Below are 16,577 nucleotides of genomic sequence, written 5' to 3' on the forward strand. Positions count from 1 at the left end.
ATCTTTTTTATTATTAAAATCACTAGCTCTAAATCTGACGCAGAGGAAGTTAAATGCACTTGGGTTTAAATAGGCAATCACTTTGTAAGAAACCTATTTTGTGCAACAGGCAGAGACTAATTTCACCCCAAAAATATTCAGGCCCTGAAATTATGGTGTGTGCGTTGCTATCAGATGCCTGCCAATAGCAACCATTGATTAACTACTGGAAATGTGTGTTTATGCTTAACTTCCTTGCAAGGCAGACACTGCAGCATTTGAGTGACATCTTCCCTCTAAGGCTTGGCTTACGAACTTAGCCTCTGTCCTCCTGTTCTGTACTACCAAGCATTGGACGGTGCTAACTCAGGGTAAGGACTAGGAATAGTCTGATGGTCTTGTTGGGGGCAAGGATTAATGCTTTACACACAGCAATACAACAACTATAACAACAAAAAAAACTTTGTTTTAAAAATGAAGCTTTTAAAATTGCAACAATGAAAGTAAAAAATAAATTAAATCATTAATGTGACCCTGTCAGGTCGAGATTTTATTTCAAATTTCTTTAAGCCTTCAAGTTTCAAAGAACTTTCTTATTTCAAAGGTAAAGTTCCTACACTTGAGTATTTAGCAGGTGTAGAATGTAGGTGAGATGCATGGAAAGGTTCAGTTACTAGCTACGTGGTGTCAGTTATCACTCAAACCTGACGCTGAGTAAAGTCATGGTGGAAAGAAACGAATAAGGACTGAAAATGGTTGAGGTTTTGAATGCGTTTGTTGTGAAGCGGGCAACATTCAAACACATATGTGTTACCTGCACATTTGCATGTTTCAACATCGAACATGCCGAGCACGGTGTTGAGTGGCTGCACAACAGAGCAGGGAGTGCAAACTCATGAGAGGTTAGCGTAAATTCAAGCATGTTTATCTAAGCAAGCCTGCACCTCAAATGGGACAAAAAACAGAAAATGCTGGAAAATGTCTGCAGATCTGACAGCATCTGTGGAGAGAGAATAGATTGCTTGAAACATTGGTTCTATTTTCTCCCCACAGATGCTGTCAAACCTGCTGAGATTTTCCAGCACTTTCTGTTTTTGTTTCATTTTCCAGCATCCACAGTAATTTGCTTTCACCCCATAAAGGGGAGATGCATTTTAGTTTGAAAAGATGCTGCCATTCAACATGGCAGCGAGAGGGCTCCAAGGTTACCCAACACAGCACTGGAAGCTGTGATGCATATCTACAGGAGATCAGGTAAACCTCCAGACAGACTCTTAAAAGTAGTAGAGCAGACAGCCATGCAAGTCAATCCTAACAGTAACCCTGAGAACCTGAATTGCAAGAAGTTCAGTGACCACACACAAGTGGTCAAGATAAGCAAAATGCATCTTCAAGTGTCATTTCCTACCAGCTGCACCCCAAATCTCACACACTGCTCAATTCAGTTTAATGATTTATCAACAGTCTCTAACAAAGATAGCTCATAGTTTCATCTCACTCTCAAACTTAGCAAGCCTCAAATCAACATGTCACAGCATGCATGCACTTCAGTAATGACAGCCATGTCACCTAAACACACTCACAAACTGACTGAGCCACTTTCCTCTCTCCTGCAGGAAAAGATTTCATACAACCAGAGGCAGCAGTACCTAACTGATGGTGGGCAACATGTCATTATCCCATTGTGGAAATGCAGCTCTGCTCGCTGGAGTGGTCATGACTGAGGCCGTGGCCGGTGGCAAGGATTAAAAATGAGAGTTTGCTCCTAACTAATCTTTCTCACAACTCATTTTCCCTCATCCCAAAATCTCTGCTGATTCCCAAGCTGCAAAAGGTGTCAGCACAGATAGTTTGCTTTCCCCCTTCCTTCACAACCCTATGTTCGTGCCTTTTCCCTTATGGATACCCATGAACTTCCACCTGGTCAGGCAGTGGTGCAGGAGCAGAAATTACAAAAGGAAGAACAGAGTGATAATGATGAAACACCATAACTTGATCACACACTCAAGAGACACCAAGTGGGAGTGGCCTGTAGCCAAGGCAGGAGTGACCTGTAGCCAATAATTCACACAGGTATCAGCTTCCTGAGGCAGTAAGCTATAGAGCCCAATTCCGATGCTATTAACATCTTGTTACTGTTCGGCAACTGCAGTGATAGTTAATTTTAACCAGTCAATTGATATATATGATAAACATTATAATCAGCATTTAAGGTTAATTCCTGAAAATAATTTTATATATTTTTAATGATGGAACTTGTTGCAAGTTTTTTTCTGGAACAGAACACTGTGGGTAGAGTTCACTGTTAAGTATATCCTGTGTACAATATAGAGCGGAATATCAAACAGAAGTGATTGCACTGATTTTCATTACACACATTTAAATTACAGGAAAATTGAGTCAGCTCCATCATGGACTTGATGGCCAGGATTTTCCCAGCCTACTGTGCTGCGCGAGACATCAGCCTTTCGCAAGATTTGCAACCGACATCTGGCTGATTATGAGTCTCCGAGGTGCTTTTTTTATGAATAAACATTTCCATATGGTTAGCAGGCCCAGAACAGTAGGCTCCAGGCCTGCTAGTACCTCCCTGTCCTCTCCTTGCTGGGAGTGGTTCTCACCAGGGGCTTTATAAGTGCTCCCCACTAATGGGGACTAGGCACCTTACCATATTGGTGGGGACAGAGGCCACTGAGACCATCCCAGGAGGAAGGCTGAAAGCATTGTGCATTGTGCAGTTGGGTAGTGCCAAGGGCACAGGGCCAGGGAAGCAGGGTATACTGGGGCAGGGCCTATTGGGGGGGGTGGTGCTGATCGATGGTGGTGGGGGAACATCTGCCTCTCTGCAAGTGGGATCAGTGGAGGGAGGGGGGTCATTGGGGCTGGTCAGGTTACGGGGGATCGGGGCTGGGCATCAGGGGGTTCAGGTCTGGTTATTGAGGGAATCTTGGCTGGCCGTCGGGTGTGGGAGGGGAAGGGGCTGGCCATTGGGGGGGGGGGTAGATCAGGACTTACCTGGGGTGCGGGATGGGCTGGGAGGAAGATGGGGGCTGGCCTGGGAATGGGGGGGGGGGGGCAGGTGCAGTGGTGGACTCAGTGCTGGCTCAGGGGATCTGGTAAGCCAGAGATCAGATGGGGAGGGGTCGGGAAGGCTGGCAACTGGGTGTTTCAGGGAAGCCAGCGATTGGGAGGGCGGTGATGTGGGAGCCACCTCCGCATACGCTGATCTCCCCACTGACAGATCGACACATGCGCAGTGACTGCTCAGCACTACACTGTCAGCCTCTCTGCCCCTACTTTATAGCATAAATCTCTCTAAGGCAGTCTATGTTGCACAGGGTGTCAGCAATTCATTCAGGTAAGTACGCTCAAAAACCAGGTGGGATATTCTCCCATTCTCACACCCATTGGGCACTTATTTTTATTTTGGGAGAATTTTTCTGCCTGATTTTCTCTCCCTCCAGGTGATGATTTATGTCCAAACAGGAAGACAAAAAATAACAAGTTTAAAATTGCAATAATCACATCATTATTGAATCTTTGAGCAATGGCATGTCAAAGAAACTGTCAACGTATGGCTATCATATTTTTGACATAATTCAGGAAGAAATACTTTCAGCCTTTTAAATAACTAACTTTAATTGCCAGTCTTAACTCTTCAGTTGTTAAACAGGTTGAATGCTGAAGTAATCAGTAAAATTATATTTCCTAAACATGATAGCAAATATCCTTGAAGGAAATGTAAAGCAAATACCAAAAAAACTCAAACAGCAGTTTGCCAGAACACACGTATCTGTTACCATAGCTAACAGCAATGTGAAGCCATATTATTGAGCTGAAAGATAGAAACACAGAAAATAGGAGACCATTCGACCCTTCGAGTCTGCTCCATCATTCATTATGATCATGGTTAATCATCCAACTCAATAGTCTAATCCCATCTTCCCCTCATATCCTTTGATCCCCTTCTCTCAAGTGCTATATCTAACTGCTTCTTGAAGACATACAATGTTTTGGCCTCAGCTACTTTCTGTGGTAGTGAATTCCTCAGGCTGATCACTCTCTGAATGAAGAAATTTCTCTTCATCTCAGTCCTACGCGGTCTACCCTGTATCCTCAGATTGCGACCCCCAAGTTCTGGATACCCCCACCATTGGGAACATCCTTCTTGCATCTACCTTGTCTAGTCCTGTTCGAATTTTGTAGATTTCTATGAGATCCCTCCTTACTCTTCATGTCAGTCCTGCCATCCCTAGAATGAATCTGGTAAACCTTCTCTGCACTCCCTTGAGAGCAAGAACATCCTTCCTCAGATAAGGAGACCAAAACTGCATGCAATATTCCAGGTGTGATCTCACCAAGGCCCTGTTTAATTGCAGCAAGACATCCCTGTTCATATATGCGAATCCTTTCACTATGAAGGCCAACACACCATTTGTCTTTTTTACTGCCTGCTGCAGCTGCACGCTTTCCTTCAGTGACAGGTGTATGAGGACACCCAGATCTCGTTGCACATTCCCCTCTCCTAATTTATGCCCAGATAGTAATCTGCCTTCCCATTTCTTCTACCAAAACGAATAACCTCAGATTTATCCAAATTATACTGCATCTGCCAATCATTTGCCCACTTACTCAATGGGCCCCATTTTACAATTTTGATTCTAAGTGCTGGGAGGACTTGAAACTGGGAATGTTTCAGATCCAGCTTTTAGACCCATTCTCAGACGGCACCACCTCCTCCCCACCCCCCCACCACCATACGCACTCTGCCTGCAAAAATATCAGTGATTCCAAATCGCACTGCACAAGGCCGTGGGCAGGGCTTAACACGCCCAAAACCCTGCAGCTCCCATCAGTGCCTCCAAGCGCGCACGCGCAGAAAGAAATGATAGAATGCTGCTCCCCTGCCACATCCCTGCTGGGAGGATAATGCCTCCCCCGGCCCCCACATACATTGCCCCACCCTCGCAACATTACTGACCCCCTTATCCCCCCACAAACCCCCTCCACCCCAGACCGATTGCGGCCCCTCCCCCCTTCACCCCCCCCCGATCTCAGGCAGGTGGCAGCAGACCCCCCTTCCCCCCACTCCCACTGATCACAGGCAGAGTGGCAGCGACCCTCCCTTCCCCCCACTCCCACTGATCACAGGCAGAGTGGCAGCGACCCTCCCTTCCCCCCACTGATCACACGCAGAGTGACAGCAGACCTCCCTCCCTTCCCCCCACTGATCACAGGCAGAGTGGCAGCGGACCTACCTTCGCCCCCCTCCGACTTCAAGCAGAGAGCCATCGGACCCACTCCCCTAGCCCCCCCCTCAAACTCCCCTCAACCTCCCCCCAACCGATCTCAAGCCAAGGGCCATTGGGTGCTTGGCACTTACCTCCTCACTAACCCTCACCGATGGAATGTCTGAATGGGACTTACATGGAGCATGTCTGTTTTGCAATGATTCTGGATAGGCGAATGCTGCGGTAAAGAGGGAAGTGCTGGTAAAGTTGGGCGTGCAGCCCATTAAGTCAATTTAAATGCATGCAAATGCACTTAAACGGCCTTCCGTGCCCATTTTGGGCGTGGTCCCGATTACAGCCATTTTCGGGCCTTGATAAAGGGGGAATCAGCGCGGAGGCGAGTGTGGATCATGCCACTTGCCTCATGCCCGATTTTATTAAGTTTTTGCGCCTGAAAACAGGTACAACGCAATGGTAAAATCAGGCCCAACGTGTCCAAATAACATTGAAGGATCTCTGCATCCTCCTTACAGCTCATCCTCCATCCAGCTTTATGTCATGTGCAACTTTGGTGATATTACATTTAGTTCTCTCATCCAAATCATTAATAGATATTCTGAATGCTGGGGGTCCAGCACTGCTCTATCCTGCACAGTCACTGCCTGCCGTTTGGAAAAAGATTCATTTATTCTTTGGAAGGCATTTTCCAGTCACCCTCACCCCAAATCTAAAAAATCCTTCCAGAAGTCAACAGACCTTTCCATGGTCTGCCCCTCACCTGCCACAATTCCAGTGGTAGGTGGAATGGGAAAATTCACATCTTTGTTTCCTGTATGCCAATCAGTTTCCTGTACATCTCAATACATTATCCCCAATCCCATGCGCTTTAATTTTAAACATTCATCTCTTATGTGGGACTTTGTTGAAAGCCTTCTGACAGTCCAAATAAACCATATCCATTTGCTCCCCTTTTCAACTCTACTAGATACATCCTTGAAGAATTCCAGTAGATTTGTCAACCATGATTTCCCTTTCATAAATTGGTGCTGACTCTGTCTGATACTGTCACTGTTTACCAAGTGTTTTGCTATAAAATCTTTGATAATGGATTCTAGAATTTTCCCCATTAGCAATGCCAGGCTTACTGGTCTATAATTCCTTGTTTTCTCTCCACCTCCCTTTTTAAGATTTATTTATATACTTAACCTTCCATTATAGAATATACAATCTGCATATATTTATAAAAATGAAAATCTATCATTGCTGAATCTGTTTTAGTAAAAGCCATATTTAATGTGATTTATGATTTTATTAATCATTGTGGAGCTCAAAACTTTGAGAGAATGGGACTTCAAATTCCCAAGTTACTTGACTCGGTTTTTTTCCAGAGATTTATTTTCTGCTCTTGATGTTGAGTGCCAGGAACATATTGTGCAATGTCAAAATAACATATTCCTGGTCGCAACATTGCCTAACATGCTAAAAAATGAATTCTTGAATAACTCCAAATTGGAGATTGTCATACGTTGCACAATAGCAGCATATTGTAAAACACCACAGAGATATAAGTGTGAGGCCTACCTGTCCACACTTAGTGCACACAGATTCAAAACCGTGATGCCCACTGACGTTTTTTGTAGGAAAGGCACCAGTTTGCAAACAACAATTCCAAAAGGCCACTGGGGAGATAGAAGCTGGAGAAGATGATTGGAAAGTGTCAATTAATAATGCCCAATAACATTGGAAAAACAATTAATAAAGGAGCAGAAGAAACTAAATTAAGACCATTTGAGACCTGTTAGAATAGTATAAAGAAAACTATTAAGTTAGAAATGAAAAATCAGTAGACAGAAGAAGCTGTAAAGGAATCATATCAAAATCAAATAAGGCTGGACAGCACAGGAAGCTGCCATGAGTATGAAGAACCAACCTGGGTTGGGAGAAATGGTGAATAAAAGTAGGAGGAAGGTGGTGTGCAAAGAATGGATTGATTAATATCAAAAAATGAGACTAAAACAATTAGGAATAAAGAGAAATCCAGAATGCCATCCGGATTATGAATCCTTTATTACTTTCTCTTAATAACTTTCTCAACATACAAAAAATAAAAATGCATCATGATACAATAGATAAAATAGTCTGAGAGTGACATAAAGAGAATCTTCTGGTTAGTTCATAGACAGAGTATATAATTATAGCCACATAAAACATGAAGAAAAGAAACAGAATATATGTTAGGAAACAAGATATGAGAGAAGGGGGAGGCATGCGGAGGATTGTAGATGCAAAAAAAATGAAGGACAAGGACTGGAGTGAAAGAGGGCAGACAAAATACAGAGAATGTAGTTTGAAGTTTGAGCAAGAACTGAGAGAATAGAAGAGGAATGAGAAGGTGCTGGATTGTACAGGGGAGTTGAAGGCGGATAACGAGGGCTACAGAGGAAAGCAGATGTACCTTATAGACATGGATAGGGATGTCAATCGTGATGTACAGCAAGTCTCCCAGGGCCAGGCTCCCGATCAACAAGTTGGGACCATTTCTCATGCACTTGTTCTTGTAGATAATCCTCAGCAAAGTCGCGTTGCCAATCACCCCGATTACGAAAATGGTACAGGAAAGCGCGGCAGTAATGTATTTGAAGGTGAGACTGTTGCTGGTCGGAAAGGAGCAGGTGAGAGAGTTGCTATCATTGCCAGTGGATGTGTTAAAATTAGCCAGCTCCTTCGTTGTATTGGGGGGGCCGGTGCGGCACCCATCGTGCATTGACCAGACTGTGGTAGGGTGCAATACATCCAGATAATGAACCTTAGTCTCATTCTCAGCTAGCAAATACCCTTCGGTGGTCATTTGTGATATTCCAAAGCCAATACATGAAGAGATCCAGCACAGAGTCACGCAAACATACCCCATTCTCAGCAAGCTCAGCGGAGACTCACAAACTGGACAAACTCACAGGAGACTTCACAAACCATCCAGATTTCACAAGTTGAATTCAGATTCGGTCTTATTCTCTACTTCACTGTATTCTCAGTCAGAAGCTGGCCGTGACAGACAGCTGGGCTGGCACTGCAAGTTGACTTTGTCCTCGCTCTCTCAGCACTCTCCCTCCTTCTCTGGGTCTTTGTGAGATTGGGAACCTCTGCCGGGTGTAGACGTAGCCGGTGTGAGCGCCCAGTCTGACTGCTGTAGCAGACACACTGCGCCTCGCAGCTTCCTCAGCTCAGGCTGGAGGCTGGTCCCGTGGAGCTCGTCACTAGTCTGAGGCTCCCAAAGACTGGCCTGGGGGCGGGGGCGCGAAACACAGAGATCCAGGCAGTAAGTCAAAAAGCCTTTCCCATCCCCAGGCTCAGTAATAATCCATTCCTAGCGGGATTGGGCAAGGGGGAAGCTGTCAGGCTGACCCCAACAACACTTTACGCTGCATTCCATCAGTCTGGGCAGTAACGACACACATGTGACATGTTTCATTTCTTTAAAAAAGTGCCTTGAACCACCGAAAACAGTTGTGGAGTATGCAAACTTTTCCAAATTTCGCTCCACAATCTGCCTCACATAGACATCACTGCACTCCTCGTTATTTTAATGTTTCGAGCACAGAATTGATTTCGGTGAGTGTTTACTCATTGCTTACTGACCCCTTGTGTTATATTAGATTTATATTAAAAACAGCTGAACACATGCCCCGAGGCGAAGCGGAAACCATGACTTTTTAAAGACTTTTTTGGTTAAGCTTTTCTCTCTTCAATAAACATTTGTTGAATCTCCAGGATTCACCATCCCACTTTCGGGAAAGCAAAATGTTTGAACTCTTTGATTGGAGTTGTTTAAGATTTTAATATGTCAAGTGGAGTTTTTCCATCTGTTTCGATAATGGTAAGACACGGGAAAGCAGTGCCAGCCGAGACCCCCCTCCCCGGGTCAGGTGCCCCACAGCGCGAGCCGCCTCGCGGGAATGTCCTCCGTGCCCTTTTCCAGCGCGCGGAGGCATTTCCTGTACGGGCTGCTGCTGCTGCACACCTTCCACTACCGCGCCCTCGCCCGTCGCCCGGACACACCTTGGCGGGCGTTGTTGCCGCCGGGCGGTGGAGGTCCCTCTACGGAGGGATCTCCCCCAGTATCCTCGGGGACCTGGGGTGGAGGGTGTTGCACGCGGAGGTGCCGTGCAACAGTAGGATTCACTGGCTCACGGGCTCCCGAGACTGCTCTTTCTGCGGCCTCGAGGAGTCCGTGGACCATGTCTACGTTTTGTGTTATAGATTGCACTCCCTTTTTGATTTTCTGAAGAACCTTTTATTGATGTTCTGTTTGCATTTCAGTCCCACGCTCCTGATCTACGGACACCCGGTGCGGAGAGGGGAGGGTCAGGATGCCGACCTCCTCGTGAACCTGCTCCTGGGCCTGGCGAAATGTGCCATCAACAGGTCCAGGCAGCGGGCGATCGACGGGGCCATCCGTCCCGACTGCCTGCCCCTCTACCGCGGCTACGTTCGCGGCCGGGTGACCCTAGAGAGGGAGCACGCGGTGTCCGCGGGAACTGTCGAGGCCTTCCGTGCCCATTGGGCACCGCAGGGGCTGAGGTGCCTTATAGACCCCGATAATCACATTTTGATTTGACGTGTCTTAAGTTTCCTTTGTATCTTTTGTTTCTGTTCGGGCCGTTCCCCCTCCTTTTGGGGAGCTGCCCCCTTTTTCTTTGTCCGAACGCAATTTAAGTTAGTTTACTTGGTTTGACCCGAAAGATCACGGGAAAGCAGTGCCAATGGACCTCACAGAATTGGGAAAGGTGAGAAGAATTGGGAAGTAAGAGAGCTGATTAAAAAACGCAATCAGGGACAGGTTTTGATGCAGAGGGGAGAAGGATGGCTGGAGGAGGCACTAGGGACCAAGTCCGAGGAGCGGCACCAGTTTGGCTCAAGACTCTGTCCCCAATGATGGGGCAAAAATGGACAAAAGGCCAGACTCAGAGAACCCAGATACATGAGCAGGGTGTATGTTAGAGGGCACTGCACGGGGGTGGGAGGGCAAATTCATGGAAGGGTTGATAAAGATTACCTGGGAACATGAGCCAATCATTTGAGGATGGGGCTCATTAAATGAACAAGGCTTGGGTTGGAGCAAGATGTGGGGCAGCTGTGCTTTGGACAAGTTGGAATTCACATCGGATGGGAGGCTAGGATATTGGACAAATAGAGCCTAGAAATCAGGAAAATATAGGTAAAGGTTTCTGCTGATTTGGGGATGCAAAATGAACAGGGTTAGTCTTCCGTTGTGGGTTTGGTCATGAATTAGCAAACACGCAAACCAGCCTCCCACCTATTGACTCTGTCTACACTTCCTGCTGCATCAGAAAAGCAGCCAGCATAATCAAGGACTGCACGCACCCTGGACATTCTCTCTTCCATCTTCTGTTGGGAAAAAGATACAAAAGTCTGAGGTCAGGTACCAACCTACTCAAGAATCATTTTTTTTTCCCTAATGCCATCAGATTTTTGAAGAGATGTACCATGTATTAAACTGATCTTTCTCTACACCCTAGCTATGACTGTAACACTATATTCTGCACCCTTTCCTTTCGATAGAGTACACATAGTGTACTCTATCGAACACTATGTTTTGTCTGCATAGCTAATAAGAAACAACACTTTTCACTGTATGCCAGTACATGTGACAATAAATAAATCTGTTTATTTTCCCTGGACTAGGACGCTAAAATTTTTGCACAGCCTGGTTCAGCTTGGCTTTGTGAGCAGGAAGGGGAATCAAATCAGTGGCAAGGAAGCAGAGTCAAAAGAAGTGCATGTGAAGGGAACTTTACTACATGCCTAGGGTAAGCATGTGGATGCAAAAGAGGAGCTTGCTAAGGATGCAGCCTGGCTAGACTTCAGCAGGTGAGTGCACAGGGTCAGTTCATTGCTAGCAGTTGTTACGACCATGTACAGGGTCCATTTCTATCCAACTTCCTCAGTTGGTCAGAACAAAGATTTTTTTAAAATTTATTTTCCCCGTGGTTGTCTTTTCCAAATCCCAAATGTATTTTTTTACTTTCAATGCAATGAGGAACCAATCAAATGAGTGTTTCTTGAGTCGAAGAAATAACAAGTTTATTAACTACTAAACTTGAGGGAGAAAATAATAACAGGTGCAACATTACGCACACACAGATATCAGAAGGAAGAAACACTAGAGTCCAAATAAAAGTTAAAAAGTCCTTGAGGTGTAGATTGTTGAATGTTGTGGCCAATTTAAATTAGCTGATTCCTTTAAAATCCCGATTGTTGAATTGAAGCCCATGTAACTACAGAAGGAGACCATTCAGTTGATTGAGCCTGCACCAACAATCCCAGCCACGCCCATTTCCTGTAATACCATGTATTTACCCTGCAAATTCCCTCACACTCGGAGGCAATTTTGCATGGCCAATCAACCTAACTCACACAGTTTTGGACTGTGGGAGGAAACTGGAGTACCCAGAGGAAGCTCACGCAGACACGGAAAGAATGGGCAAACTCCACACAGACAGTGACCTGAGGCTGGAATTGAACCTGGGTCCGTGGTGCTGGGAGGCAGTAGTGCTAACCACTGTGCCACCTTTGGAGCCATTTCTTTTTTCCAAAGTCAGGAATCTGTCTTCTAGAAATCGATTTGTTTCTCCTGAAGTTCTTTCCTATGGGCATTCCCTATCTCTTATGCTGGATTTTAGACTGAGAGATAGGGTTTTACTTGAGAGAGAGAGAGAGAGAGAGAGCAGGAGAGAAATTTCCTTATTATACCATTTGCAACTTCTCCAGACTCCTCTGCTTCAAGTCATGCATTAGGTGTATATTCCAAAAGAATTTGATTATCATGTCTGCTGTTGTCATTTTAACGAGTAATCACATTTTGGAACATATAGCACATGTAAAGACAGGTGGTGCATTTTTTTACATCCTCCCCAGGGAATTTGGATGCCTGTTAACTGTATACCCCATTGGCTAGCAGTTTCCCATTATCTTAATACGATTACCGTTGATTCCAGCTCTTAGCATTTTAGTGTTGAGTTTCAATGTCTTTTGATTACCCAAAATGCTCTTTGGACTCATTTGGGTGTGTGTATGTGTTGGGAGAGGGGGATGAGGGATTTTGTTTGCTCCACTCAACTTCATCTTGGAAGGTGGTCTCGCATTTTAAAGCAGCTTGTTCTGTCTTATTTGAAATTCTAGAATTTCAGTTCAAGATATTTTTAAACACAAACAATAAAGCTTTAACTTCATGACATAATGCACTGGCCATGTTTCTACAGAGAAGTGGTAGTTTATTGCAAGGGCAATGTCAGGGAGCTAGACGATGGTGAAGACACAATTAGAGAAAGTTAATGTCAATTAAATTCAAAAATAGTGAAGCAATGGAAATAGACAAGGAGGAGGGGGGAGAATGATTGCACTTTTGAAACGAGGAGGGATGGTGACTAACAAAAGGAGCTTTAATTGTAACAGCAAAATATGGTCCAGGAAGGGGTGAGCACTTGTCGGAAGTTGAGTGCGAATGGGGGATTTGAGGGAACAATAGATGTGTCTCATGGAAATTGAGATTGAATGGATGGTTGGATGAACAAGGGGAACTACAGAATGACAGAAGATTAAATATGGTGGTCTGGGGATTGTGATCAGGTGAAAGGTGGGTAAGTAATGACAGAGATTGCCGTATAGATGGTCTCAATGCTAGAGTTGAAATCTTCACTTTTTCTATTGGAGGTGATGCTTAAGTGGGGAAAGGAAAAACATTTGAGGAGGGACTTTAAAATGGGGAAGAAAAATTGGATTATCACAGCTGAGAGATAATTGTGGATTGGTGGGAGGATTTGGTTAAGAATCATATTATTGAGTTGTGCTTACTATGGCTGAGCAGCTCCAGACTTAGTAACTTATGGATGTGCTCAGGGTTGCAGCTTTCAGAATTAAGGGAGTGAAGATGGGGTATGTGCTGGAGGAACAAGCTTAGATAAGGCAAACAGTTTGATGTAAACCTGAAGAGAGAGCAGATGGACACAGTAACAGTGCAGAAGTATCATGAGTAAGGAAAGAATGTTGGAAGTCTAAGTGTAAAGGAACTGGAAGAGAGTTTTCTTCTGAGCAAATAGTGAGACTAATAGGTTAGGGGGAAGTTAGGCAAATGTGAATGGTAAAAGAAGAGGAGAAAGTGATCTGAGTTTCAATATCATACACATTACTTAATGGCAGTTTATGTGAATAATTGTTTATACATTGCAGGTAAATAGTTACAGCCAGATACATGTTCAATTCATCATTAAATGTGTAAAACTGACAATGCAAATCAGGGGGCTATTATAGGAACCACAACATTTTTATTTCTGTCAATTTTGGTGAAATTATAATTGAACAGTTTTTTTATATTGTGAATGGACAATCCACAATGTCAGTTTTACAATTGGGTGGCAAGTTGAAAATCTACCCTGTGGAATTTATGTCCAGAATTAATTAATCTCCCTCTTTCTCAGACACAGGTAATCAAGACTAAATATAGTCTTCTGTGAAATATGGTAGATGATGATGCTAATGTTGGACCAGTGCTTACAGATATAATTCAGTCCCTATTTTGAAGTCATATATACTGTCTCTATTTTAATGTAGAATGGATTTTATAATTTTTAGGGTTAAATACCAACATGGGGAAATGGAGTTGTTTTGAAGTATTGAAGTACATGCTGAGGAACTGGGAAATCAGAGAAACTACAATGTCCCTATTAGTGGGAGGATGTGATAACAGTTTAGGTAGACGGTTTCCATCATTGGAATATATGGTGTAAAAAGGTGATACATAAGTGTCACAAAAATGTTACAGTACGAAATTATTTTTGAGAGGAAATGCATGCAGAAATAACTTTTGATTTTATAGCTATGTATCAAACATCTTGGCTGTGTACACATGGGCCTTGATTATTAAATTCCCCATTTCCGGCCACCCCGACTGGCTGGAGAGAATCCACCTGACTTTCAGTCATTGATTTCAATAGCTTGAAAGTTGTGTGGGTTCTACCACCGTTGGATGATCTGCTCTGCCAGATAACCACCCTGGTATAGTGAAGGTGAAAATTAGCCCCTGAGTTCTCAGATTCAAAAAGATTTCATCAATTTGAGATTCAATCTGTCATGATGTCTGCATATATCTGAAAACTGCATTTTAGATTTTCTGTCAAATCTGTCACCAGGGAGACTATAAGAACCAATATATGGACATTCTGTTCTGTTATGATAAACCAGATACACGTTTCTGCTTACATGATTGTTAAATTTTCTGAATGTACTGATTACATTTTAAAGAAGCAACCACAAAATTAAAATTGAGATGGAAATGCACATTCTTGTCACGGAGGACTTTTGAAAGTGTATGTGGTACTGGATCAGAAATAATTTGTACTTCCCTAGTATTGGAATAAGCAATCCATAAGGTAAACTCTTGACAAACAATGTCATTTGGGAATTATAAGTTATTTCTTATTCTTTCTTAAAAAAATTCAGACAGAGGGCAGGCTGGCTGCTGATGGGATCTTCCAGTCTCCCCAATGTCTATAGCATTTTGCATGGCTCACCTATCCCATTGTCAGGGAGCTGGCCAAGGTGGTTGCCTTCAACTGGTACGGAAGATCCTGCCGGCGGGAAGGGCTGGAAAATCCTGCCCCAAGGCTATGGAAACTGGGAGCAGGGTAACAAAGTATTTGTTGCATCAAAAATCTTTTGTGATGAAAAATCTTTTGTTCATTATTATCAGGATTGCACTATCAAGCCCTGTGTGTAGGAAGCAATGATCTCCTGAAATTCAAAACAACATGTTCCCTCCTTTGTTCAATAAGAAAGGTCTGTGGTTAAACTCAGAGACCAATATTAAAAGAACAACCTATCTACATATTCAATGGCTTCCTGATATTCCAATTTGACATTACAGGATAAACATACGTACAATCTGGCCTCTTGCTAGTATAGTTGATATTAAATGGATTGGTGCTTTCTAGTAAATTTAATGACATGTTACATTTAAAACTTGCAAAACATGAGATGCAACACACCATTACTTTATTTTGCCATTTGACTCCCTAAATCCACAATGGGTCTCTGGAAATATAAATGACTGAATGAATCCCCTTTCTCAGAGAACTAGCTTTGCCAGTGCTTGGGAATAATGGGTTTGTCCCCATCTCATGCATGAGCTCATAGTTCAGTTGGAGTACCTAGCGATTCTCACACACCAGTCAAATCTCTTGCTCAGTCTACTCATCACAAACTCTACACTGCTTCCTGAAGCACAATTGTTATTTATATATTTGGCAACTTGTAATATATCCAGATAATCTCCCAAACTCTACAGACTTGATTAAACTGTTCCAGCAGGTCCAACACAGTGGGTGTGGCTTTCCCAAACCATGCTGTTTACCAGAGGATGAACAATGTTACCATAGAGCCAGGCAATGTATCAAGAAAAATGCAATGGAAATATTTTTCCCTCACTTATATCTGTCTTAAATTCTCCTGCCCTGATGTTTAGCCAGTAAGTACCAGAAAAATATTCATTTTGCTGTAGGCCTAACCCCTCCCCCATCAGCCGACTGTGCATGAGCATTTTCCAACAGGAATCAGTGCTTTTACTTCATGAGCAGGAATATTTTCCCTTCCTGACCCAGTAAGAATAATTGCAGAACCTCTACTGCTTTTCCAAATGTGGTCTTCAGATTTTTGTGGCTTCATTAAGCATCAGGCAATGCCGTCATTACCTAATGAGCCACTGGAAGCTAACTTTAAAAATGTAAACAAATACACAAGCTTGTATTTCCCTCAAGAAATTCTTACAATTTTTAAAATCACAAATTGCACTCTGCATAAACATGTTTTTTTTTCCCTGTGAAGAGATCATCCCTCTCCAATCACCAGTGAAAATGTTGACAAATCGTAACTCTCCAGCTCCCAATTTCATAGGATCCCACAGGATCATCTGTGGGTTTTATAGAAACAGTGAATTGACAAAGCAATGCGTTTCTCGCAAAAATGCCAAATATATCAAAGCATCGACTGACCAACAGGGAAGGACAGACAGCAACTTACACTGAGAAATGAGACTTCACAAAATATTCAAATGAAAGCAATTAAAATGCTCTCAGGATTCAGGATATTCAGATTCTGGTCCCTTACCATCGGACTGTTGTGGTTCCAATATCTTGTGCAATAATTTGTTGTATCAGAAAAACATCTGACCACACACCACACAGAAGTCACACAAAGCGTCATTTGAATAAAATGCTTCAGTGCTGGTGCCCTTATATTGTATTGCTGTAGACTATTCAAGAGTGTGGATATATTCAATGGCTTATTATTTTTCGA

At 43.5% G+C, this 16,577-nt stretch overlaps 1 protein-coding gene across 1 annotated transcript in view; it reads right to left on the minus strand.

Moving 5' to 3' along the window:
• ednraa (endothelin receptor type Aa) overlaps positions 1 to 8,408 on the minus strand; it is a 46,158-nt gene extending 37,750 nt beyond the window's left edge. Inside the window, exons 1-2 of the mRNA XM_080193138.1 lie at positions 7,666 to 8,408; positions 6,792 to 6,904 (exon numbers count right to left, since the gene is read on the minus strand). Coding sequence (XP_080049264.1) covers positions 6,792 to 6,904; positions 7,666 to 8,121 — 569 coding nt within the window. The 5' untranslated portion in view covers positions 8,122 to 8,408. The remainder of the gene's footprint in view (positions 1 to 6,791; positions 6,905 to 7,665) is intronic.
• Between the last annotated feature and the right edge of the window lie 8,169 nt (positions 8,409 to 16,577).

The sequence above is a fragment of the Carcharhinus amblyrhynchos genome, chromosome 1 (assembly GCF_965287045.1).
Source record: "Carcharhinus amblyrhynchos chromosome 1, sCarAmb.v2.hapA, whole genome shotgun sequence".
NCBI lineage: Eukaryota > Metazoa > Chordata > Chondrichthyes > Carcharhiniformes > Carcharhinidae > Carcharhinus > Carcharhinus amblyrhynchos.